At 42.3% G+C, this 25,945-nt stretch overlaps 1 protein-coding gene across 4 annotated transcripts in view; it reads right to left on the bottom strand.

Annotated features, from left to right (window-relative positions):
• Window positions 1–25,945, bottom strand: part of AMPD2 (adenosine monophosphate deaminase 2) — a 154,829-nt gene that overhangs the window by 7,242 nt on the left and 121,642 nt on the right. For all 4 annotated transcript variants that reach the window (XM_089681190.1, XM_089681193.1, XM_089681192.1 and 1 more), the window contains 3 exons: window positions 13,355–13,475; window positions 4,324–4,497; window positions 4,000–4,110 (listed from right to left, as the gene is read on the bottom strand). In XM_089681190.1, the coding sequence (XP_089537316.1) occupies window positions 4,000–4,110; window positions 4,324–4,497; window positions 13,355–13,475 (406 nt within the window). The remainder of the gene's footprint in view (window positions 1–3,999; window positions 4,111–4,323; window positions 4,498–13,354; window positions 13,476–25,945) is intronic.

Genomic DNA, 25,945 nt, shown 5'->3' with positions numbered 1-25,945 from the left:
GGAGCCCCCACACCAGCAAGCCAGGCAATTGCCCACCTGCCAACACAACAACCTAGGCAGCTCCTGTCCCCCACACCTTGTCCATGAGGACAACGGTGGCGGGCCAGAGGCCCTAGACAGGACACCCCAGAAGGATTAATGTCTGTGCCCTGCCTAAGGTACCAGGGGAAGGCTTGCATTAAAGGGAGCTCTGTGTTGTGTTAAAGGGCGCTGTGTTGTTAGGGGCACTGTGTTGTGTTAGGTGTGCTGTGTGTTTTAGGGGTGCTGTGTTATGTTAGAGGCACTGTGTTGTGTTAGGTGTGCTGTGTGTTTTAGGGTGCTGTGTTATGTTAGGGGTGCTGTATTGTGTTAGGAGTGCTTTGTTTTCATTTCAGTCTTTGCAGATGACACCAAGCTGTGCAGTGGAGTAACGTCCTTACAGGATGTCTCCAACATACAAGCCGACTTCAATGCACTGTTTAATTGGGCAATTATGTGACAAATGAGGTTTAATGTTGATAAATGTAAGGTTATGCACTTGGGGGCTAAAAATATGCATGCATCATACATACTAGGAGGGGTACAACTGGAGGAATCAATGGTGGAGAAGGGGGTTCTGGTAGATCACAAGCTTAATAATGCCAAACTGTGATTCTAAACTGAGCAAAATCCTCTCTTGTATTAAAAGAGGTATAGACTCCAGAGAGAGAGATATCATACTACCCCTGTACAAATCATTAGTAATACCTCATCTGGAATATGCAGTTCAGTTTTGGGCACCAATTCACAAAAAGAACATTGGGGAACTGGAGAAAGTGCAGAGAAGGGCAACCAAACTGATAAGAGGCATGGAGGAGCTCAGCTATGAGAAAAGATTAGAGGAACTGAATTTATTCTCTCTTGAGAAGAGGAGATTAATGGGGGATATGATCAACATGTATAAATACATCAGTGGTTCATATAGTGAACTCGGTGTTGAACTATTCACCCTGAGGTCATCACAGAGGGCAAGGGGGCACTCTTTACGTCTGGAGGAAAAGAAATTTAATCTCCAAACATGGAAAGGTTTGCAGACTCTGGTCATCACCTGTAGTACATCCGCAGTCTCTGTTCATTTCCTGTACTATGTCTGCAGTCCATTGGTTCAGAATATTTTTTTTTTCTTGTTTTCCACCTCTGAAACCTAACCTGCATCTTATGGTCAGGTGCATCTTATTGAACAAAACTGGATACTAACATTTATAGGTAAAGTTGATCCAGGGAATATCCGATTGCCTCTCGGGGGATCAGGAAGGAATTATTTCACTTGCAGGAGCAAATTGGAGTATGCTTTACTGTTTTTTTTCTTGTCTTCCTCTGGATCAACTGCGGGTGTAGGATTATAACTTTTTTTTTTTTTTAATGGTTGAACTAGATGGACTTTTGTCTTTTTTCAGCCAGACTAACTATGTAACTATGTGTTATGTTAGAGGTGCTGTGTTATGCTAAGGGCACTGTGTTGTGTTAGGGGCAATGTTGTTTCATGGGCACTGTGTTGTGTTAAAGGGCACTGTGTTGTTAGGGGTGCTGTGTGGTATGTTAAGGGTTTCTGTGTTGTGTTAGGGGCGCTGTGTTGTGTTAAAGGGTACTGTGATGTAGAGGGGGGCAGTGATGTGAAGGGGAAAAAAGGACACTGTCGGACTTCTTTAAAGAGGGGACTGTGATGTAGTGGGGACTACAGTGTGAAAGTTACGCTAAAGATCATAATGTACCGGGGGACTGTGATATGTTATATCGTTAATGAGATTCGCACCTCTGCTGGAAGGAAATTTTGCTGACCGGACTTCCATAAATTTTAATTCAAGACCCCTGCTTTATATGATATACATTAAAGTATAACTTGTTTACTCTCAATTGTTTTACTGGATGATTAACTGCAAACATAGCCAGCCTATGACACTGTTATGACAGAATGTTTTCCAGTGCAATCTAGGCTGAATATGATAAAAGACACATTCACTTGGGCAACTGGGGGTTACCACTCATAAGAATCAGAGCTAAACTCTGCATGCTCATCTGAGCAGTTACATGTGAATAGAGCCTCAGACCAACCCTGGATGCAGACAGTCTGCATCCAGGAACGGTCTTTCAATGCCATTTCTGGCCACACACAAACTGGCCCACAGCAAATAGACCAGTATGCACAGCACAGACAGAGTCAGCATCCAGAGGCAGCACTTACCTCTAAATGCAACAAACTATCCATCCCAGCCACCCAGGTGAATGTAACCTAAGCTGTGCAACAGACTCCTACAGGACTAGAACTGCACATGCATGACTCATTGGGGTTGATTTACTAAAGACAAATAGACGCAGTTGCACTCTGCAAGAGCATTTGCTCCAGAGCTTAGTAAATAAGGGGAAGCTCTGCTGACTTCCATCATCCAATCATGTGCAAGCAAAAATGCTGCTTTTTATTTTCCTAGCATGTGACCGGGTATTCTTTGCAAAGTAAAGCTTTACCGCATTTACTAACCTCTGGAGCAAATGCCCTTGCAGAGTGCAACTGCACGTGCAAAACGCACAGCATATTTGTCTTTAGTAAATCAACCCTATTATTCTCAAGCCAGTTGACCAAGAAGATCACACATATGCAGAGTAAACCCAAGGCTTGTCATCTGTATGGTTGTTACAAGTCAGTGACTCATATAGTATTCAAACTGTACGTAAACACCAAATTTCACGTATTTACTCCTTTTTGGTCTGTTAACAATACCATCAACAGCATTTTGTTATATTTGTTCAATAAATGGAAAAAAATACCTGTTGACCCTGCCAGAAAGCTTGTGAGTTAACTTCCTGCACTCTCTGCTTTTGCTGACTGTTATCAGTATACAGAACACCTCTTCCCATGCTGTGAAGAAGAGAAGAGGGGGAGGTGTTCTGTAGTGCAGTTCAGTTGTAACAACACTGCTCCTTCATAGATATGGTAGAGGGAATGACCGTTGTTACCCTAGGCAAGAAAGTGTGTTATTGGCAGGATCAACAGCTGAAAATTAAAGAATGAAGCCTAAAACATATCTATTGCAGCCACCAAAGGTAAGGACTGATAAGCTACAATATATTAAATTTTTGCTCTTGGGTTTAGATATGCTTTGTAGATACACTGTCAACCTGCCGATGCAGGAAAAAGTGACAGTGTCTCTGCAAAGAACATCCCCCGACTTCCCATGTACTTAAGTGCTGATTCACACATGTGCGGTGCGGATTGAAGCTCAGGTTTTACAGCTAATTGACAAAGTAGTTGTTCAGCGGTTCAGGTCAGGTTTACATCAGGTTCAAGACAGGATCAGCTCAGGATTTTATCCTGTTCACACATGTCAGGTTTAGAAACGGCTCCCATAGAAGTCATTAGACTGTAATCCGCACCTGAACCGAACCGCACTGCTCAGAAATCGTACAGGATTCTTTTTTAAACCACACTGAATCTTCACCACCAATGCACCAGACATATGTGAACAGGCACCATAGGAAGCAATGTTATTTCGCATGTCATGCGAATTGGATGTGGTTCAAACCACATCCAATCCGCATATATGTGAATGGGCACTAAAAATATTCTTTCACAGCACCTTGTGGTGATGTCATTCCCTAATCATGTGACAGTACCTATTGATTAGCACTGTCACAAGGATGTAGGACACATGTACCCCTACCTGGAAGTGCTGAGTATTACTGACAGCTGCAGAAGAAAAAAGAGCTTTGAGGGAGCACAGATAAGTGAGTATGAGGGGATTAGGATACCCTTTGCAGAGACACTGACTTTACCCTGCATGTGCAAAGCAATAGCGTCTTTTTAAGTTACTGGATGAGCATGACAGCAAGGGAATTAACATTTTTAACACAGCTTTCATATATCTATAGTACAGCTTTAAATTGATCTGTAACACCTGTTTCTGAAAGTTTTCCCATGAAAAAATCTGGCATTACATTTCTTTTAATAATCACAAAAGCAAATAATCCAATGCATAATTGTGTCACCTTGTGAGGAAATCCACTCATTAAAACACTGTTTCTTGCCAGCTCACACATATCACATGAGCTCAGTTTCCATACTTGGGTTGCAATGCTGTATTCTTCCATCAAAGGCTCCTGTAACATAGAAATAAATATGAGAAGTCATTCACTGAGGACTCAGTTACACATGAGATTTGTATTGCCTGTGATCATAAAACTGAACCCCTTGCTGACAGCTAAAATGAATGTACTGCCAATGAAAAAAAACCCTGGGTTAAACCTCATGAAAACCACACAGACATGAGTAGTGTATTGTGTAAAAGATATAAATGTTGTGCATGACAATACCTTTGTGAAATGAAATTGCAGAGGGTCATCTGTGGACAGTGATACCATAAGGCCACGTGACAAGAAATCAGGGAGAGGATTCCTGTGATAGCTCAGAAACAGACTGTTATTGCTTAAAGGAGACATAGCGATGCCAATCTGTGCCAGGTAGTATAAATATTGCAAAACTGGAGCCTGCAGCAAAAGACATAGAAGAATCAAATGTGCTTAACTAAAGGCAAACAAATGAAGAGGAGAGAAGCTTAAGAGAAACTGTAAATTTAAAGCCAAAATCTATGCAATTGTAATGGCAATCATTCTTTCTTTTTATGTGCAATCAGCCCTCAGTTTTCTCTGTGGAGTTTATTTATAACCAGGTGAAATTGTAATTCTAACTTTTATCTGTGGAAATATCCCTTTGATTGTTTCCCAATTGATTAATGTATGAAAAAGTGTATCTTTGACCATGGAAAAAAGGAAATTTTTTAATATTTTAATTTAATTATATTTTTTAGTTAACTATAGTTACATCCAGTTCCACCATAAAAAAGGTTATAATCCTATACCCACAGTTAATCCAGAGGTAGGCAAATAAAACACAGCAAAGCATGATCCAATTTGCTCCTGCTGGGGAAAAAATTCCTTCCTGATCCCCTGAGAGGCAATCGGATATTCCCTGGATCAACTTTACCTATAAATGTTAGTATCCAGTTATATTCTATGTATCTAAAAAGGAATCCAGGCCATTTTTGAAGCAATCCACTGAGCTGGCCAGAACCAACTCTTGAGGGAGTCTGTTCCACATTTTCACAGCTCTCACTGTGAAAAAACCTTTCAGTGTTTGGAGATTACATTTCTTTTTCCTCCAGACGTAAAGAGTGCCCCCTTGTCCTCTGTGATGACCTCAGGTTCCAGATGAGGTCTTACTAATGATTTGTACAGGGGTAATATGATATCTCTCTCTCTCTGGGGTCTATACCTCTTTTAATATAAGAGAGGGTTTTGCATGCTTTAGAAACCGCAGCTTGGCATTGCATGCCATTATTAAGCTTGTGATCTACCAGAACTCCCAGATCCTTCTCCACCATTGATTCCCCCAGTTGTACCCCCCCTAGTATGTATGATGCATGCATATTCTTAGCTCCCAAGTGCATAACCTTACATTTATCAACATTAAATCTCATTTGCCACATAGTTGCCCAATTAAACAGTGCATTGAGGTTGGCTTGTAAGTTGAAGACATCCTGTATGTACGTTATTCCACTGCACAGCTTGGTGTCATCTGCAAAGACTGAAATGGTATTTTTAATCCCAGACCCTATATCGTTTATAAATATATTAAAAAGTAAGGGTCCCAACACTGATCCTTGGGGTACACCACTGATGACCCTAGACCAGGGGTGGGCAAACCTTTTGACTTGAGGGCCGCAATGGGTTCATATATTGGACCCGGGGGCCGGACCAAGAGTAGATATAGTAATTCATCCCCCATAGTAATTCATCCCCCATAGTAATTCATCCCCCATATAGTAATTCATCCCCCATAGTAATTCATCCCCCATAGTAATTCATCCCCCATAGTAATTCATCCCCCATATAGTAATTCATCCCCCATAGTAATTCATCCCCCATATAGTAATTCATCCCCCATAGTAATTCATCCCCCATAGTAATTCATCCCCCATATAGTAATTCATCCCCCATAGTAATTCATCCCCCCTATAGTAATTCATTCCCATATTAATTCATCCCTCATATAGTATTTCATCCCCCATAGTACTATTCCCCCCCAAGTAGTAAGCCAAGTCCCCCCTGTGTCAATTTACTTACCTTTGCTCCGCGCGTTCCTCTCGCCGTGTTCCCGCGCCGTTCCGGTCTTCAGGGCGGACTCTGAGAGGAGCCTAGCTCCCCTCACGTTCGTCACGCTGCCCCGCCTACACACATCCTGACAGCCATCCTGACAGTATCACGCTCCGCGGGCCGGATTAAATGGTCCGCCGGGCCGTATACGGCCCGTGGGCCGTACTTTGCCCATTGCTGCCCTAGACCATTCAGAATATAAATCATTAACCACTACTCTCTGAATATGATCTTTTAGCCAGTTTTCTATCCATTTACATACGGATTTTTCCAAGCATGTAGACTTTACCTTACACATTAGCTGTGTGTGTGGAACTGTGTCAAGCGGTTTTGCAAAATCCAAGTATACCACGTCCACTGCCACCCCTCTGTCCAAGGTTTTGTTCACCTTTTCATAAAAAGAAATCAGATTTGTTTGACAACTTCTGTCTTTCATGAATCCATGCTGTCTGTTGCTTAAAATATTTTTTTCCAGTAAGAATTCCTCTATGTGGTCTTTTATTAAACTCTCCAGTATCTTCCCAACTATAGAAGTTAAACTAACAGGTCTAAAATTACTTGGTAAAGATTTTGACCCCTTATTAAATATTGGCACCACATTGGCCTTACACCAATCCAGTGGTACTATGCCAGTCATTAAAGAGTCCCGAAAAAATTATATAACTATAACATTTCTATTTTATAAAATGTACATATTTTTCCCTTAACCCTCTCTAAATTGAACTGCTAAAGTGTCCTCTGAATCTTTTACTAGCTTAAAGCTGTCCGTAGATGGATATTCAGCAGGTTCAGCAGGGACCGGCTGCATTTCAAGCCATTCATGACCATTCCCATTACAGAGAAGTCAATCTAATGATCAACTTTTCTCAAGCCAGTTTGGAGGAACATTTTCCTTTGATCAGCCAGCCGGAGGACTGGGAAGTATTCTTCCACCTACCTCACTTATGTGGATGAGGGAATCCACTGAATTGTTTTGAAAACAACTGATTCATATATGGCCAGCCTAACTTGAGTCCCTTTCAAAACTGCCTATTACTTTCTGATAAGTAACAAGCAACCAGCTTGCAAAGTGTTTGTGATAAGTTGGCAAAGGGGCCCTTACTAGTTCTATTTAGGATGTAAATCAATTGTGCAATTGTAAAAAAAGAGAATCTGTCTTTAATTGAACAACCCATTGGCGCATTACTATTCAGTTTCACGGCTTTACTAGAAAATCATTTTGATGGCCTAAACTGGGCTCTTAAAGAGTTATTAAAGGCTATTTTTTTAAATTGAAATAACAAACATGGTTAACTTACCTGCTGTGTGCAGTGGTATTCCACAGAACGGCCCCAATTGTCCTCTTTTCAATCTTGGCTACTCCTCTTCTTAGTGTGTCCCCATAGCAAGCCATATGCTATGGAGGCACATGGAGTCTGCTAACTCCCCAGCTGTGGAGTTGTGCTTCATAGACTCACACAGTGAGTCTTAGCCCCCCCTATTTTCTCCTCACTGCATTTGAATGACAGAATGCTGTCCGAGTCCTGTGGAAAGAGAAAGAGAGGAGAGAAGAGATCCAGCTGTGCACAGTGCTGGATCTCTTCTCCCCTCTCTTCCCCTTCATACAGGGAAGTGGGAGAACAGAGAAATATAAAACGTTTTTTAACCTCAATGCAAGTAAATGCATTAGGTAAAAAAAAAGTTTATAACTTTTTTTATCACTTTAATAACCCAAAATCCATCACTGTAGCAACATAAAATTTCAGAAAATCATGTGAAGTATTTCACTTTTGAAGTGTTTAAAGTTATTACTTTCATGTAATTACTGTAACAAAGAACTCACATTTACCTTAACCACTAGCCTACAGGGCACTTATACCCCTTTCCTCTCTGGGCCAATTTCCAGCTTTCAGCATTGTCACACTTTGAATGACAATTGTGCAGTCATGCAACAGTGTACCCATATGAAATTTTTATCATTTTTGTGAGACAGATAGAGCTTTCTTTTGGTGGTATTTAATCACCTCTGGGATTTTTATTTTTTCTTAAACAAACCGAAAACCACAGAAAATTTTGAAAAAAAAGTTTTTCTTAGTTTTTATACAATTTTGTAAATAAGTGATTTTTCTCCTTCACTGATGTGCGCTAATGAGGCTGCAGTGATGGGCACTGATAGGCTTGCACTGATGAACACTGATAGGTGGCACTGATGGGCACTGATGAGGAGGCACTGGTAGGTTGCACTGATGGGCATTGACAGGCATCACTGATGGGCACTGAAAGGCAGCACTGATAAATTACACTGATATATGGCACTGATAGGCAGCACTGACTGGCACTGATAGGCGGCACTGACTGGCATTGTTAGGTGGCACTGACTGGCGCTGATAGGCAGCACTGACTGGCACTGATAGGCGGCACTGACTGGCACTGATGTGCACTGATAAGCGACACTGACTGGCACTGATAGGTGGCACTGATTGGCAGCACTGATAGGTGGCACTGATTGGCATTGATAGGTGGCACTGACTGGCACTGATGGGTGACATTGAAAGGCTGCTCAGATGGGCACTGATATGTGGCATTGATGTGCACTGGTATGCACTGATATGTGGCATTGATGTGGTACTGATGGGCACTGGCACGTGGCACTGATGGGCACTAGCACGTGGCACTGATGAGCACTGACAGGTGGCACTTCTGGGGCCACACTGATCATCAGGGCACACTGATCATCAGTGCCCTGATGATCAATGTACATGTCCCCAGATTGGAGGACCCGGTGTTACCCCCTTGTTGGCAGCCCTGGTAGCATATAATATGTTGCTAAAGAATGAGATAGCCTTTAAATCTCTACATTTCTAAAAATAACACGTTATGAGGAGTTATAAAGAATTTTCCCCCGAGCTTAGTGAATGGGGCGAAACTCCATCATCCAATATTGTGCAAGCAAACATCCTGTTTTTTTTAAAATTTTCACTGCATGTAATTGCAAAGAATACACAATCACATGCAAAGAATACACTCACATTCACTACGCCCTGGGGAAAATTCCCGTGTGAGATCATCTTATTTGCTTTAGTAAATCAACCCAAAGCTGAAAATCTGAGTTGCAAGAGATTTCTTTAGCCCTATTTACATTATAATACGACCAATCGGTCTGCATAAAAATTGAGAAGATTGTCAGGATTTGGGCAAATGAAACAATTTTTTTAAAGATTTGCAGTCCCCCAAAGCTAAGGCAATAAGTTAATAGACTCAATATGTTGGAGTTCATTTCTAAGTTATTTCAAAAGACATTCATACATTTTTTTAATTGTATTTAATTGTATTCCATTGGATGGGTTAATCTTGTCTGAAAGTCGTGTGAATGTTGTCTACAAACATTTATAAATAGACCAAATAAGTAAAATATATAGAATATGTAAAAAGGAAATTGAGGCTGCAAAAATTTAAAACGAACGATTGCAAAAGATAGCAGGACCAACCCCCAAAAATACTTCAAATATATTAATAGTAAAAAGGTCAGGTCCGAGCATGTAGGCCCTTGACAAAATAATCTAGAGTGGGTGACTGGGGACAAAGAGAAGGCAAATTTACTAAATAACTTCTTCAGCTCTGTGTATACAAAGGAGCATGGGGAGCTCTTGTCCATAATGGGCATGGTATTGACACAGCCCCAGATGATCCACATTGGCTCACAATTGATATGATCCAGAAATATTTAGACAGGATAAAGGTGAATAAAGCACCTGGACCAGATGGCATACATGCACGGGTCCTTAAAGAATTGAACTATGTAATTTCAAAGCCATTGGTACTCATTTTTAGGGACTCTTTAATAATTGGCATAGTACCACTGGATTGGCATAAGGTCAATGTGGTGCCAATATTAATAAAGGGGTCAAAAACTTTACCAAGTAATTATAGAACTGTTAGTTTAACATCTAAAGCTGGGAAGATACTGGAGCATTTAAAAAAATACCACATACAGTAGATGAGTTCTTGCTGGAAAAAAAATATTTTAATTAACAGACAGCATGGATTCATGAAAGACAGAAGTTGTCAAACAAATCTGATTTCTTTTTGTGAGGAGGTAAGCAAAACCTTGGACAGAGGGGTGGCGGTGGACGTGGTATACTTGGATTTTGCAAAAGAGTTTGACACAGTTCCCCACACATGGCTAATGTGTAAGGTAAAGTCTACAGGTCTGGAAAAATCTGTATGTAAATGGATAGAAAACTGGCTAAAAGATCATATTCAGAGAGTAGTGGTTAATGATTCATACTCTGAATGGTCTAGGGTTGTTAGTTGTGGACCCCAAGGTTCAGTGTTGGGATCCTTACATTTTAATATATTTATAAACAATATAGGGTCTGGGATTAAAAATACAGTTTCAGTCTTTGCAGATGACACCAAGCTGTGCAGTGGAATAACGTCCTTACAGGATGTCTCCAACTTACAAGCCAACCTCAATGCACTGTTTAATTGGGCAACTATGTGGCAAATGAGGTTTAATGTTGATAAATGTAAGGTTATGCACTTGGGGGCTAAGAATATGCATGCACCATACATACTAGGGGGAGTACAACTGGGGGAATCAACGGTGGATAAGGATCTGGGAGTTCTGGTAGATCATAAGCTTAATAATGGCATGCAATGCCAAGCTGTGGTTTCTAAACCGAGCAAAATTCTCTCTTGTATAAAAAGAGGTGTAGACTCCAAAGAGAGAGATATCATTTTAACCTTGTACAAATCATTAGTAAGACCTCATCTGGAATATGCAGTTCAGTTTTGGGCACCAATTCACAAAAAGAACTTTGGAGAACTGGAGAAAGTGCAGAGAACCTTATAGGAGGCATGGAGGAGCTCAGCTATGAGGAAAGATTAGAGGAACTGAGTTCATTCTCTTTTGAGAAGAGGAGATTAACCTCCCTGGCGGTATACCCTAGTGTATCTTGGGGTTAACTTTCAGTACCACAAGTGGTAACCCCGAGCTACACTCAGGAATACCTTGCAGCACTGCTCAGGGATTCCCTCTTGCAGTTACCTTGACCTGCGCTCCCGCGATGTCCCCCCTGCAGCGTTCCCGTCCATCTCCTCCGGCCGATGCCAGCATCTGTGTTCCGGGTTCCGTTCCCTGCGAGCGTCGGGACGTACGGGGGAGGGAACCGGCGGGAAATTTAAAAATGTTAAAAAGTGACATTCACTAAATACTCTAAAATCACATAGTATAACATTGCTGTATCAAACCATTTCACATACATTTTGTCCCTAGTGCTTTGTCCTGTGCCCTGCCTGCATTTTTACTGTTCTTTCTGCCTTGAAACTGAGAAACGTCCATGGCTTCCAAAAAGCGTCCCTTTAGGTCAAAAGCGGTTTTAGACCAGCTAGAGAACAGCGATAGTTAATTATAACCACTTACAGAATTGAGTGATAATGATTTGTGGGGAAATTCGGCATCAGACACTGAAAACGATTTTGCAACTAAGCTCAGTGATGTGCGAACTTAGTGCTCTAATTCAAATTTCAGTGTTTTTGGTTTGATTATGTTATTGAATTAAATTTATTATTATTATATTATTATTTTTTATGATTATTTATTATATTATAATTTATCATTTCGTGTTTCAAATTTTATTATATCCGGGATGTTTACTTGTTTGGACAGATTTCATTGAGTTATTCCTAAAAATTACAGGCCTACAAGAAAAAAAACGACATATTTCCATGCAAAAAAAATGTACCTTTGAGCACAGAAATATTGACATAATCAGACCGCTAGGGAGGTTAAAGAGGGATATGATCAACATGTATAAATACATCAGTGGGTCATATAGTGAACTCGGTGTAGAGTTATTCACCTTGAGGTCATCACAGAGGACAAGGTGGCACTCTTTACGTCTGGAGGAAAATACATTTACTGTATTTTTCTCTCCATAAAACCTTTTCATCCCAAAAAATGGGGGGAAATGTCTGTGCGTCTTATGGAGCAAATATGGAGCAGCCGACCCGGTATTCCCCCCGTCGCCGCCATGTTAGAATACCGGGCCGGCCGCTCGGCTCTTCTGTGGAGCAGAACCTGCTCCTCGGTCCTACCTGTTCCTCGGTCCAGTGGTGTCCTCATCACCTCATCATCTTTAGTGTGGGCATCCGGCTGTGACAGCTTGCGGCTTCACAGCCGGGTGCCCACTGCGAATGCGCGAGAAGTGCTGCGCTTCGTGAATGGCCCCGTAGTCTTCCGGGACCTGTCACGTGTCCCAGAAGACTACGGGGAGGGAGATGACCGCAGAGGAAGTGGGAGCGTGTACCTCTCAGGTTCGGGTACCTGCCCCCCCGCTCCCCAAAGGTTTGCAGTTTCTGGTCATCTCCTGTACTATGTCTGCAGTCTCTGGTCATCTCCTGTACTATGTCTGCAGTCTCTGGTCATCTCCTGTAATACATCCGCAGTCTCTGGTCATTTCCTGTACTATGTCTGCAGTCCATTGGTTCAGAGTATTTTTTTCCCTGTTTTCCACCTCTAAAACCTAGGTGCGTCTTATGGTCAGGTGCGTCCTATGGAGCGGAAAATACGGTAATCTTCAAATAAGGTAAAGTTTCTTTACAGTAAGAGCTGTAAAAATGTGGAACAGACTCCCTCAAGAGTTGGTTCTGGCCAGCTCAGTGGATTGCTTTAAAAAAGGCCTGGATTCTTTCTTGGATACACAGAATATAACTGGATACTAACATTTATAGGTAAAGTTAATCCAGGGAATATCCGATTGCCTTACGGGGGATCAGGAAAGAATTTTTTCCTCTGCAGGAGCAAATTGGATCATGCTTTGCTGGGTTTTTGCCTTCCTCTGGATCAAGTGTGGGTATAGGATTATAACTTTTTTTTTCTATGGTTGAACAGGATGGACATTTGTCTTTTTTCAGCCAGACTAACTATGTAGCTTACATGATTTCTATTTGATAAAATGTACAATACAGTGCCTTGAAAAAGTATTCATACCCCTTGAATTTTGACACATTTTGTCATGTTACAACCAAAAACGTAAATGCATTTTATTGGGATTTTATGTGATAGACCTACACAAAGTGGAATATAATTGTGATGTGGAAGGATAATGATAAATGGTTTTAAAAATTTCCATGAAAGAGATGAATAAAATGTACAGCAAGCGTGCAGCCCTTTCATTTTTCCATCTAAAAGCTATGCTGAAAATATTACCTTGCGGAGTAGAAGTCCATGTGAGATGTTCTGTGACAGCATAAATCCAGATACAAGGTGGTGAATAGGTCCTGCTTCCCCACAATGTGGTCTCAGTACAAAAGTATGAAACCCACGTTGCCTGTTGCCACAAAGCCAAAAAGAACAAAGTTATATACATTTTCAGTGAAGCAACAAAAAATGTATATACATATAATGTATACCATCACCACATCACAATTAATATTCCCTCAATCAGGCCTCACAAAATCTCCATAACCAAGAATCAAATCACACCATAAATAACTGGAATCCTGGAGTCCTTTGTTTACTTTTTTGTCCTAGCACTAAGATACGTACAGGCAGCCCATATTACTGAATGAACACACATCAGCTGTATGGACTCACCGCCTTAGCTGAGCTTGGCAGGTAGCATTATCTGATTAGATTCTCATTGAGTGCCCTTACAATTGAGGGGATAACTAAGTCACCCTCAACTCTAGGATGGTGATGGGAAGATGTCCTCTGTACCAACATGGCATCTAGGACTCCAGCTCAAGCAAAAGCGTTACTAGCTGACAGGAAAAGGGGGGGGCTGATCTGTCAGCGGGAGATCATCCAGGTACCCCACAGTACGAATCCCTTAAGCACGGATCAAGTCTAACACCAGGGCAAGCGCCAAGTCAAAGGACTGCGTGTATGTGAAAGGAGAGAAGACTCATACTGGGGATTTGGTAAATCTTATCTGTGAAGCCATTCATGCAATAGTATAAGGCAAAGATAACAGGTCTGGGTATAGACTGACGTATCCGATGGAACACGGACCCCAGGCCATGTGCTTAGTCCACAAATCAATAGTCTGGCCATAGACTGCCATAGAAGCAAGCGCAGACAAGGAAAAGTGGGGCCCTAGACTCCACTGGATCCTTAAACATAGGATTATCCTCTACAGGGGCTATGAAGGTCTTGTTGATATAAAAGATGGCAGGATCTACTATGAGGAATATCCATTTTTGCAGAAAATTTTCACCAATAGGATATTGCTGTGCAAAGCAGTTCTGGAGGCATAAAAATATTTTTCATGAGAGGCCAGTCCTCTTATAGGACAGGTTCCACAAGAGAGTGAACTGGGAAATTAGGAGTTGGCAATTTCAGGGACACCTTACTGGAAACTTTGGAGGAGGCAGGGGCATACATCATCAATAAGGATAGCTATGGCATCCTTAACCACTTGCCTACCAGGCACTTATACCCCCTTATTTACCAGGCCAATTTTCAGCTTTCAGCGCTGCCGCACTTTCATTGACAATTGCGCGGTCATGCAACATTGTACCCATATGAAATTTTGATCATTTTTTTCTCACAAATAGAGCCTTCTTTTGGTGGTATTTAATCGCCGCTGGGCGCTTTACTTTTTGCGCTATAAATAAAAAAATTGCAAAAAATTTGAAAAAAAAAAAGTTTCTTTGTTTCTATTATAAAATTTTTCAAACAGGTATTTTTTCTCCTTCACTGATGTACGTTGATGAGGCAGCACTGATGGGCACTGATAGGCGGTACTGATGGGCACTGTTAGGCAGCACTAAAGGGCACTGATAGGCAGTACTAATGAGGTGGCACGGATAGGCGGCATTGATAGACAGCACTAATGAGGTGTCACGGATAGGCGGCACTAATATGCAGCACTGATAAGCTGCACTGATAGGTGACACTGATGATGGGTACTGATAGACGGCACTGACTGGCATCACTGCTGGGCACTGACTGGCGGCACTGACTGGCACAACCCCTGGGCACTGACTTGTGGCACTGACTGGCAGCACTGCTGGGCTGCACTGGTGGGTGGCACTGGTGGGCAGCACTGGTGGGTGGGCACAGGTGGGTGGCACTGGTGGGCACAGGTGGGTGGGCACAGGTGGGTGGCACTGCTGGGCACAGGTAGGTGGCACTTCTGGGCACAGGTGTGTGACACTGCAGAGTGGCACAGGTGGGTGCACTGCTGGGCACAGGCGGGTGCACTGCTGGGCACAGGTGGGTGATCTGCTGGGCACAGGTGGGCGGAGCTAGTGGGCGCACTGCTGGGCACAGTGCCCTGATGATCGGTGCCAATCCCCACTCTGACAACTGCCGGTTCTCGGCAGTACTTTCCTCACGATCTGACAGCGTGAGGAAAGTGCAGCCGAGAACCGGCACTTGCATTTCCCTCTGATCAGCGTGTCATTGGACACCGCTGATCACGTGGTAAAAGGCCGCTATGATCGGCCTTTTACCACATCACGTGATCAGCTGTGTCCGTAGGACACATCGATCATGGAGATCGCCGGGTGCGCGCCCCTTGGGGCGCGCAGGAGAGCGTGTTCTGGGGGGACGTCATATGACGTCCACTCAGAACTGGCCGGCCGCAGTTTAGCCGTCATTCGGCTATCTGCGGTCGGCAACTAGTTAAATTTTGATGATATTTTGGTCAGAGGTACACTATATTGCCAAAAGGTGTTCTAATCACCTCCATGGCCACAGGTGTATAAAATCAAGCACCTAGGCATGCAGACTGCTTCTACAAACATTTGTGAAAGGATGGGTCGCTCTCAGGAGATCAGTGAATTCAAGCGTGCTACTGTGATAGGTTGCCACCTATGCAATAAGTCCATCCGTGAAGGGGGATCACTAAGGGTGAGTGTCCTCAGTCACCTCCCATATCCTAGGCCGGCCTCTGGTGGAGGACTTGTACTCTGCGTTTCTGCAGTTAGCGTGGCCCCCCGGGGAGTGGTTCTTCTTCTCCTTCCCACGGAGGCCACCTTTTTAGACAACCCGCCTTTTTTTTGTTTGTGCTATACGTTTTTTTCGTTTTCTTTTTATATTTCTTTTTTTATGGTTTCTGCTGGCTTCCATCCCTGTGTCTGTAGAGGCGGAGTTCCTTTTTTTTTGTTTTATTATATTTACCCTGTGTTTCACTTGGCTAAATGGAGAATTTAATATAGCTACCAATCTGAGTATGCTCTTTCTCATATATTGTGCTTATGGCTAGTAAACTGACCACTCTGAATGTCTTGACCTATAGACCCTGATTTACTATTGTGCCTGGGCGCATTTCCGTGGGCGAACGTCTAAATTTTATGAGCGACCTTCTACTTTTACCCCGCTAAGAGATTTACTATTGAGCAGCGTCAACAAGTAGACGCCCAATCGAATTTACTAACGAGACATACGCCAGGAATCAGACTCACAAAGCAGACTTGGTAAGAGGTATGTCTAACACCATGAAAAATCACTGCAGAGACATGTTCACTTTGAAATTTGCTTTGCCAAATATCAGGACTTCACTTTAAACAATATCTGCCATTTAAAAAAAAAATAAAAATGTGTTAAAAAGTTTTTTTTTAGTAAAAGGCGAAAGATTTATTCGATCTGAAGAGAAACCAGAGTATGGAAGTTGGGTTTGACGAGGACAAACAGAGAAAGATGTTTAGATTAATACACGAGAATGTTAGTATGAGAGAGGTTGAGATTAATTATAAGTGTGTGACACGATGGCACATTACACCGAGTGTAGAGCACAAGATGAATGGGGAAAATTCAAAAATGTGTTGGAGAGGATGTGGAGAGATAGGCACGGTGTTTCACATATGGTGGGAATGTCCAAAAATCCAGGCTTTTTGGAAGGTAATAGTCAAACTGATTGAAGAAATAACTGAAATTGACATAGGATTAGACCCAACGACGTGCCTCCTACATAATGTGGAGATATCTGTAAATAAATACAAAAACTCAGGCGTCTGGTACTTCTTAAATGCGGCGAAAGGGTTGATACCCAAGTTTTGGCAGAAAACTGAGGTACCGAAGGAGGAAGACTGGATTAGTAGAGTAAACCAGATAAGCAGAATGGAAAGATCATACCATATGCAGGCAGATAGGATGGGAGTTTATTATATGAGATGGGAAAAGTGGGAAAAAGCAGGATTGAAAGAGAAATATAGGAAATTATGAACTAGGATGTTAGCTAAAAATTAATAAGCCTCGATAGATTAGAACGGGTTAGAGTCTGCAGAGGGGGAGGAGGGGTGGGAAGGGCTGGGGGGGGATGGGAAAGAAAAGATTTTTTTAGAAGGGGAAATGTAGAAATGTTATAAATGTCTATTTATATGTGAGTCGGTTCCCTTTTTGGGTTTTTGTATTAATATGAAAAATTTAATAAATATTTAAATTAAAAAAAAAAAAAAAAGTTTTTTTTTAAGCAAATCGACACAGTGAAAAACTAGACGCTCGTGCAGCTTATTTGGTTGATACAAATGCGCATGTGCAGAACACATTTTAGCCGTCCTCTGTGGGTGCTTGCTTTTTAGCCACTGCTCAATAGTAAATCTCTGTGTGGATTCCTCTGACAGCTGACACTCGGTCACGTCTACTGTGTTTAACAAACAGCACTAGGCATATCTTTATGTATTCTAATATGATTTCCTTAGTTCTAGTGATTCTATTTTTGTTTCTTATCCTTTATAATTATTTCTGTACTGATTTTACTTATTTCGAAGGTCTAGAACTCTAGATAATATTTATTTTGACAGCTGAATGTAAAAATAAAGGTCCGCAATAAAAAAAACAAAAAAACAGTGTGGGTCCCCCCTCTCATCCATACCAAGCCCTTCAGGTCTGGTATGGATATTAAGGGAGAACTCCACGCCAAAATAAAAAAAACAGCGTGGAGTACCCCCCAATATCCATACCAGACCCTTATCCGAGGATGCAGCCCTGCAGGTCTGGAAAGGGGGGACGAGCGAGCGCCCCCCCCCCTCCTGAACCATACCAGGCCACATGCCCTCAACATGGGGGGGTGCTTTGGGGCAGGGGGGGCTCCCCCAAAGCACCTTGTCCCCATGTTGATGGGGACAAGGGCCTCTTCCCCACAACCCTGGCCGGTGGTTGTGGGGGTCTGCAGGCGGGGGGCTTATCAGAATCTGGAAGCCCCCTTTCACAAGGGGGCCCTCAGATCCCGGCCCCCCCCTACGTGAATGAGTCTGCGGTACATGGTCCCGCTACTCATTCACAAAAAAACAAAGTGTTGTGTAAAAAAAACACAGTACAAGATCTTTCACAAGTCCTTTATTAAAACAATGCCCCCCGAAGTAGATCCAACGTCAATCACGGTGTCACGTGCCGGCGACCGGAAAAAAGAAAAAAAAGAAAACCCGTTCCGCACTCGACGAGGCTTACTAGCCTTATGCGGTGAGTCGCTTGCTGAAAGCTCTTAAATAGGTAAGGGGCGGGGCCAGCCGGGGACATCATCCGAGTGACCCCGCCCCATGTGAGATCAATGATGTCACATGGGGTAGGATCACATGCTTGATGTCCCCGGCTGGCCCCGTCCCTTACCTATTTAAGAGCTGTCAGCGAGCGACTCATTCACGTGGGGGGGGGGGGGGCCGGGATCTGGGGCCCCCTTGTTAAAGGGGGCTTCCAGATTCTGTTAAGCCCCCCGCCCGCAGATCCCCACAACCAACGGCCAGGGTTGTGGGGAAGAGGCCCTTGTCCCCATCAACATGGGGACAAGGTGCTTTGGGGGGGGGGAGCCCCCCCCTGCCCCAAAGCACCCCCCCCATGTTGAGGGCATGTGGCCTGGTATGCTTCAGGAGGGGGGGGGGCGCTCGCTCGGCTGCATGCTCGGATAAGGGTATGGTATGGATATTGGGAGGTCTCCACGCTGTTTTTTTTTTAATTTTCGGTGTGGAGTTACCCCTTAACATCCATACCAGACCCGAAGGGCTTGGTATGGATGGGAGGGGGGACCCCACGCTGTTTTTTAAATTATTTATTTAATTCACGGAAATAATTTAAAATTCAGCTGTCAGTGGGAAACCCCGATGACAGCTGAAACATTCCTTCTGTCCCTGCAGAGAGCTCCGCTATTATATTTGACATTAAAAAGTATAGAGACTGCAACATTGTATCTATTTGTATCCATTTCGGATATAGATGTTTTTATTCGGATACATATAGATACAATGTTGCAACCTTTATACTTTTTAATGACAAATATAATAGCACAGCTCTCTGCAGGGACAGAAGTAATTACTTCGCTATTATACTTGCGAGCCGTAGACGGGGCGAAAATCGGACCATTTATTTTACCGTTGGTGGAAACGTCGACCCACTGAACAACCGATTTTTTCTGTTTTTTTTGGGTTTTTTTTTTAAAATGGCCAGTTTTTGCCCCATCTATGGCCTGCATTTTTCTTTTTCTTATTTTTTTTATTCTTCTTTTTCATTTTCCTCTTCTTTTTCTTATTTTTCTTGCAGGTCATGGCTCATGCGCAGATTTTTTATCTGTAAAAAGATCAGCCAATTTGCCGATCATTGCCGCTAAAATCGGCCGATCTGCAAAATCGGCCGATTTTTATCCAAATTTACCGATTAAAAAAAGTGGCAAAATCCCAAAAAATGGCTGACCAATTAACCCACTAACGGCCCGAAAATCAGCCGATTTTTTTTCTGGCCGATTTTTGACCCATCTAAAGCAGGGCATACATGGGTCTAAAATCGGCCGATTCTTCTACCGAAAAAAAATCGAACGATTTTCGGGCCATTAGTGGGTTAATTGGTTGGCCGTTTTTGGGATTTTGGCACATTTTTTTTATCAGTAAATTTGGGAAAAAAAATTTCCAACTTTACTGATAAACAAAATGTGCCAAAATCCCAAAAAACGGCCGACCAATTATCCCACTAACGGAAGAGGCCCTTGTCCCCATTAACATGGGGACAAGGTGCTTTGGGGGGGAGCCCCCCCTGCTCCAAAGCACCCCCCCATGTTGAGGGCATGTGGCTTGGTATGGTTCAGGAGGGGGGGCGCTTGCTCGTCCCCCCCCCTTTCCTGACCTGCCGGGCTGCATGCTCGGATAAGGGTCTGGTATGGATTTTGGGGGAAACCCCAAGCTGTTTTTTATTTAATTTCGGCGTGGAGTTACCCCTTAATATCTATACCAGACCCGAAGGGCTTGAAGTGGATGGGAGGGGGGACCCCATGCCATTTTTTTTTTACATTTTGGTGTGGAGTTACCCCTTAAGATACATACCAGACCCGAAGGGCTTGGTGTGGATGGGAGGGGGGACCCCATGCTGTTTTTTATTTATTATGGTGCTGGTTTTTAAATGTAATTTTACCTTTTTTTTTCTTCGCTATAGCTCAGAAATTCACCTGTCACTTCCCCCAGCTAAAAGAGAAAGTTTTTTTGGAATTTATATCCCTAAAGGAAACAATGTTTACTTTGAGTTTATTAAAAGATACAAAGTTTTCTGTAACTTCGGGGAAAGTGACTTCTAAGCTTGTGAACTATAGTGAAGAAAAAAAAAGGCTGGCATTTGCATTTGAAAATCAGCGCCGACATACACTTTGTATAGCGAAAAACATTATTACCAATTGTGTAAACCGAGGCATTATTTTCAATGGATTTTCATTCGTAAACCGAAAATTACGTTAACCGAGACGTTGGTAAACTGAGGTACGCCTGTATTAGTATTGCAATCCTTTGTATATATACAAATACATTGGGATACATAGAACCAACATACATCTGAATTGGCAACATAGCACAACATTTGAGATATCTGGCTAGTTACACTGACCTTGCCCAGGGACTTAAGGTTGATTCACACCACAGAAATACAGGCAGGATTAGTGTTCAACAGCTCCATGGATTAGTGATTAGCACTACTACCTCACAACGCTAGGGTTGTTGGTTTGAATCCCAACCACAGCAATGAATTTGCATGATCTCTGTGTGACTACCCTAACATACATGTGCTGGTGGCAGCATCTTTGCTTTCTGTTTAAATGATCCCTAGAATGTGAATTAGAATGAGGCCTTGTCTGTTCAAACACCTTTAAAGTAGCACCTTATGTGAATGTCAAACGATGGGATGAGATAAGGGCCTGGACTAATGATTGATTGGATAATGCTGGTTTGCACTCCAGCTCCTTTTGGGAAAGTTTGTCAAACCATGAGAAGAGTGAGCGAGAGAAAGAAAAGGATAAAAAATAAATAAATAAATAAATAATGGCATGGAGTCCCCCCCCCCAAATCCATAACAGACCCTTATCTGAGCATGCAGATACCGCATGCCTTCAAAGATTTATTTCCTCTGTTGAATTGCCTGCTTGGTTCACACTAGATGTGATTTAAAATTGTGCTTTTTGTTGGCAATTTCACCGTGTTTTCTGTAGATTTACCAATGAGTTATTGCGTTTTCAATTGTGTTTTGCATTGCGATTTCTATTGTAGTCTATATGTGAAATCGCTACAAAATGCTGAAAAAGTTAGACGAGAACTACTTTTGAAATTGTGCTGCAGCAAATCGCTTACGTTAAGACACTCACATCCACATTCATTAGATCGGATATCAGGTACAATTTCAATTCCAAAATTGCACCTGAAATCGTGCACCCTGGATGCGACTTGGCATGCGATTTGCATGGCATGCGACTTGCAAATCGTATGCCAAGTCGCACCCTATTGTCTGCTATTAGAGCAGTCACATGGGTGCGTTTCCGACACTGATTTCTAAAGTAGTACATTTACTACTTTTGTGACGATTTGCATAGATATCTTTGTCAGATGTCTTGCAAATCGTAAGGAAATCTGCATCTTCACTGTAAGTCGCACAATTTCTAAATCGGCTTTGATGTGACCGCGGTGTAAGGCCTTTTTATGTTTGATTTCCTGAGTGTTTTTTCCGATTTATGGAAAATGCCGCATACTAGCAAAAGTGAATTGACATTTTCAGTATTGCATGCGAGATGTGGTCATGTGACTGCCTTAACTCATGCGATAATCTGGAGTGAATTGTGCCCATAGGGCCAAGAAATATTCCCAATAGGGTTCCCTTTCACATCCCTGTTCAATGTTCTGTTGTATGCTGCACAGGTACACTTTACTGTGGCTTTCTTTCTGACTCTGATTTGTGGGGCCTGTATACCAAGGGTTAACGCAGGTGGGAAGAGAATTAATCAGGTGCAAACACTTTCTCTGACCAAGTGAATGACAGTGGTGGGTGTGGCCTACCTTATATAAAGAGATGTAGTAGCGGCTGATTTTTTGCCTTGTACAGGCACATTATTTCTGCATGTCCTTGTCTGTGGTGGTTTGGGGAGGAAGAGATATTGTGGTGAATTGCCCCAGGCCACACTCACGCTGTGTTTTGATGTGGGCTGTAAATGTTTTGCATGTTCTTCCTTCTAAGGTGTGTTATTGTACAATGATTGTGTTTATTATCTTTGCATTGTAATCCTAACACATGTCCATTGCTCTGCTCTTCCAAGGTGTTTTTATTTTGGCACGTATGTATTTTTATATTGATATTTCGATCTGCAGCTTGTTTTGTGAATAAGCCCAAGTGATTCATATTAACCGTTGGTTTCCTGCTGTAACCTGTGAAAGCACAGTTCAATCTTTTAGATTGTAAACTCTTATGAGCAGGACCGTTCTAGTTTAGCAACATCAATCCTACTTTTTTCTTTTTTCACACCAAGATATTGAATGTAGCTTTTTGTTGCTGTCCAAATAAATGTGGAATGTGTATTTGATCAATAAATATTTGTACTATGTATTTTTTGGGGGGATTATTTAATGTTCTAGTTGAATGTTGCACAGTGGCTAAATGGTTAGCACTTCCACCTGGCAGTACTAGGGTCATTGGTTCAAATCCCAGCCACGGTACCTCCTCCCTGGAGTTTGCATGTTCTCCCTGTGCCTGTGCTTCCTCTGGGTACTCCAGTTTCCTCCCACACTCTAAAAACATGCTGGTAGGTTAATTGGATCCTGTCAAAATTGGCCCTAGTATATGTATGAATGTAAGCTAGGGCTCTTAGTACGCCCCTTGAGGGTTAGGGACTGATGTGAATTTACCACATCTATATGTAAAGCGCTTCGTAAATTGACAGCGCTATATAAGTATCTGAAATGTGCTAGCACCCCTAACACTTATTTTTGCTAGCTATATAATATGCCCAAATCTTCCTTGTTAGAGCGCACATGTGCAAGTATGTCCAAAATAACAAACCAAAAGCCCCCTATTGCACCACAAGACCATGTTATGTACCAATGAATAGGTCGTGTTCAATGTGCAGCTAGCTATTCTTTTTCTACAATCCTCTTAACAGTAATAAATTGGGCCCCCAATTTATGTTGGCTTTGGGCCTTTACTGCAAATATATATTCACCAATGTCATATACACAGTATAGCTGCAAGCATACATTCACCAATGCCAAATCTACAATAGAACTGCAAACATATATTTGCGAATGTCATATACACAATGGAGCCGCATGTAAAATTACTATGGTGCACAAATAAACGCCAAGACGGCTGTTGGAGGAAGCGCTAGAGCAGCTGTCATACCGGAAATACGTCATGATGTTGGCGGAAGGATTTTGCACACACCCGGAAGTGGAAGTGGGGAGTGTGAGTGGATGGGAGTGTAGTTAGGAGAGTTTAGTGGTAATTTGCAAGTCTATTTTTTAGTTTTGTGAATTGTTCTTTTGTGGAATTCCAAACCACATCTGGACATGGTGAGATTGCTGTTCTCCACTGAGGAACTGATCCTCATTTGCTGGGGAAACATTACTAATAATTGTTGTATTTTCAGTTGAAAACATGTCCAATTCCTAGATCCATTGCGGTACATAGCAGAGGTTCAAGGTTCTTCCTAACTATACAGGTGGCACAGACACAAGCATACACCCAGGGCCACTGTTAGATATCATGGGGCCCCGTACAGCATACCTGACAGCCCCCCACCGCCAGAGAAAATATCCAAATTATATTTATGGTAAAAATACACTAAAACCATTATTAATGGACATAATTCTAACCATATTCCTGTGAAATCTAAATGATAAAACTGTACTGAGTTCATAAATAAAGCTGTGTGTGTAATTGAGGTGTAATTGAGGTTTTGGGGCTCATGGGTGCTGTGGCCTATAGAGTGGGAATCAGTGGTTTGTTTTTGTGGCTATCGCCGTTTGCAGGCAACCTATGTTACACTATGGAATTGCTGCAGGTCATAATTTGACAAGCATATAGGTGCAGGTGTACAGCCCTGAACACAGACAGTGAGCATTCAGGGCCACTTCCCCACACCTTCACACCTGTCAGATTAAAACCTGTGTTCATACAGCTGCTGTGTCCCCATAGTGTAACAGGTGGCTCTAGCCACATAAACAACCCTCTCATTCATGCTGTACAGGCTAGAGGACCTGTGTGAATGGGGCATTTTTTACTTTTTTTTTTTCCTCAGCTCGTTAATTTCAATGGGCTGCCTAATGTGTGGGAACATGCAGAAATACTGCAGGCATATTATCTTAAAAGTGTGTTGCACCTAACCGCGCACATCTGCAAAGGGCATTGCATTTCTTTGCTGTGCTGGAAAATGTGTGTTCTTGCATGCGTTTCTGCACCACCAATGGTGTGAACAAGTCCTAAGGGCCAGTTCACACTATAGAAACAGTCTAGATGTGTTCCTGATGCGTTTTTGCATGTCCTTTTGGCATGCATGTTTAGTGTGTTCCAGTACATTTTGGATGCGTTTTGGACACGTTGCATTGCATTTTTGTATCCTTTCCAGTTAGTTTTTTCTACTTTCTTTTTATTCAATTTAATTAGGGACATGTGCGTTTTAGTACATTCAAGGGCGTTTCAATGTGTTCCAGTACAGTTCTGTGCAGAAACAATGCAGCGTGGTCAACTTTGTTTACAGCACCTGCAATGCACTGAAAATGCAAGCGCTGATGTGAACTATGAAATTGACAACCATATAACCTTCTTTTTGTGCGTTTGTGATGCCGAAAAAGCAACTGAAACACATGTAGTGTGAACTGGCCCTAAAGATTATTAGAGGTAAGGGAACGGGACTGACCAGGGATTGTGAATTCAATCAGACTAGTGGTGATATACAATCAGCAATCGTATAATAATGTGAGATCTGAGCTGTAGCTGATAGAAAATGAGACACATTCACTTGATCAGTAAATAGTTAAAAAGAGTGGGGCGGTGATCCAAAGATTTGCATATGGGACAGGTGATGATGGGGTGGGGGTCAAGTTGTATAAGGAGACAGATTTAAAAGAAGAGAAAAAAGTTACAATGAAATATACACAGCATGAAACTTGCACATTTCCTAATTGGCAGAAGAACAGGACGCAGGTAACATTCATCCACTTTCTAGTCATTAGGCAAAATCATAATTGATTGATCAATATTCCTGGCACTGACACAACCCAGAAAATTGATCTCCATTTTTTTAACGTTCATAAATGTCAAGGAGCTTATAATCTAAGGGCAGAAACTGAGCCATGTAACTAGATCCAATGAACCTAACAGCATGTCTTTTGAGTGTTGGCAGAAACACATCCATACAGGGAAAGCATGCAAACTGGGATGCAGCCATGACTGGGATTAGAATCCATGACCCAAGTGCTGTAAATTCTGAGCTCTAACCACTAAACCACTGTGGGAGGCACAGTTTGAGCTACAATGTAGAATAGTTACATTGTTTAAAAATGATAAAGCGAGCGCTGGTAAAATTATATAGACTACTAAAATGGTATTACACAAGATAAATATAAC

The sequence above is a fragment of the Staurois parvus genome, unplaced genomic scaffold (genome assembly GCF_062004578.1).
Source record: "Staurois parvus isolate SC_StPar_1 unplaced genomic scaffold, SC_StPar_1.0 ptg000261l, whole genome shotgun sequence".
In the NCBI taxonomy this organism is placed as follows: domain Eukaryota; kingdom Metazoa; phylum Chordata; class Amphibia; order Anura; family Ranidae; genus Staurois; species Staurois parvus.
This window is presented reverse-complemented; position numbering and strand designations above follow the sequence as displayed.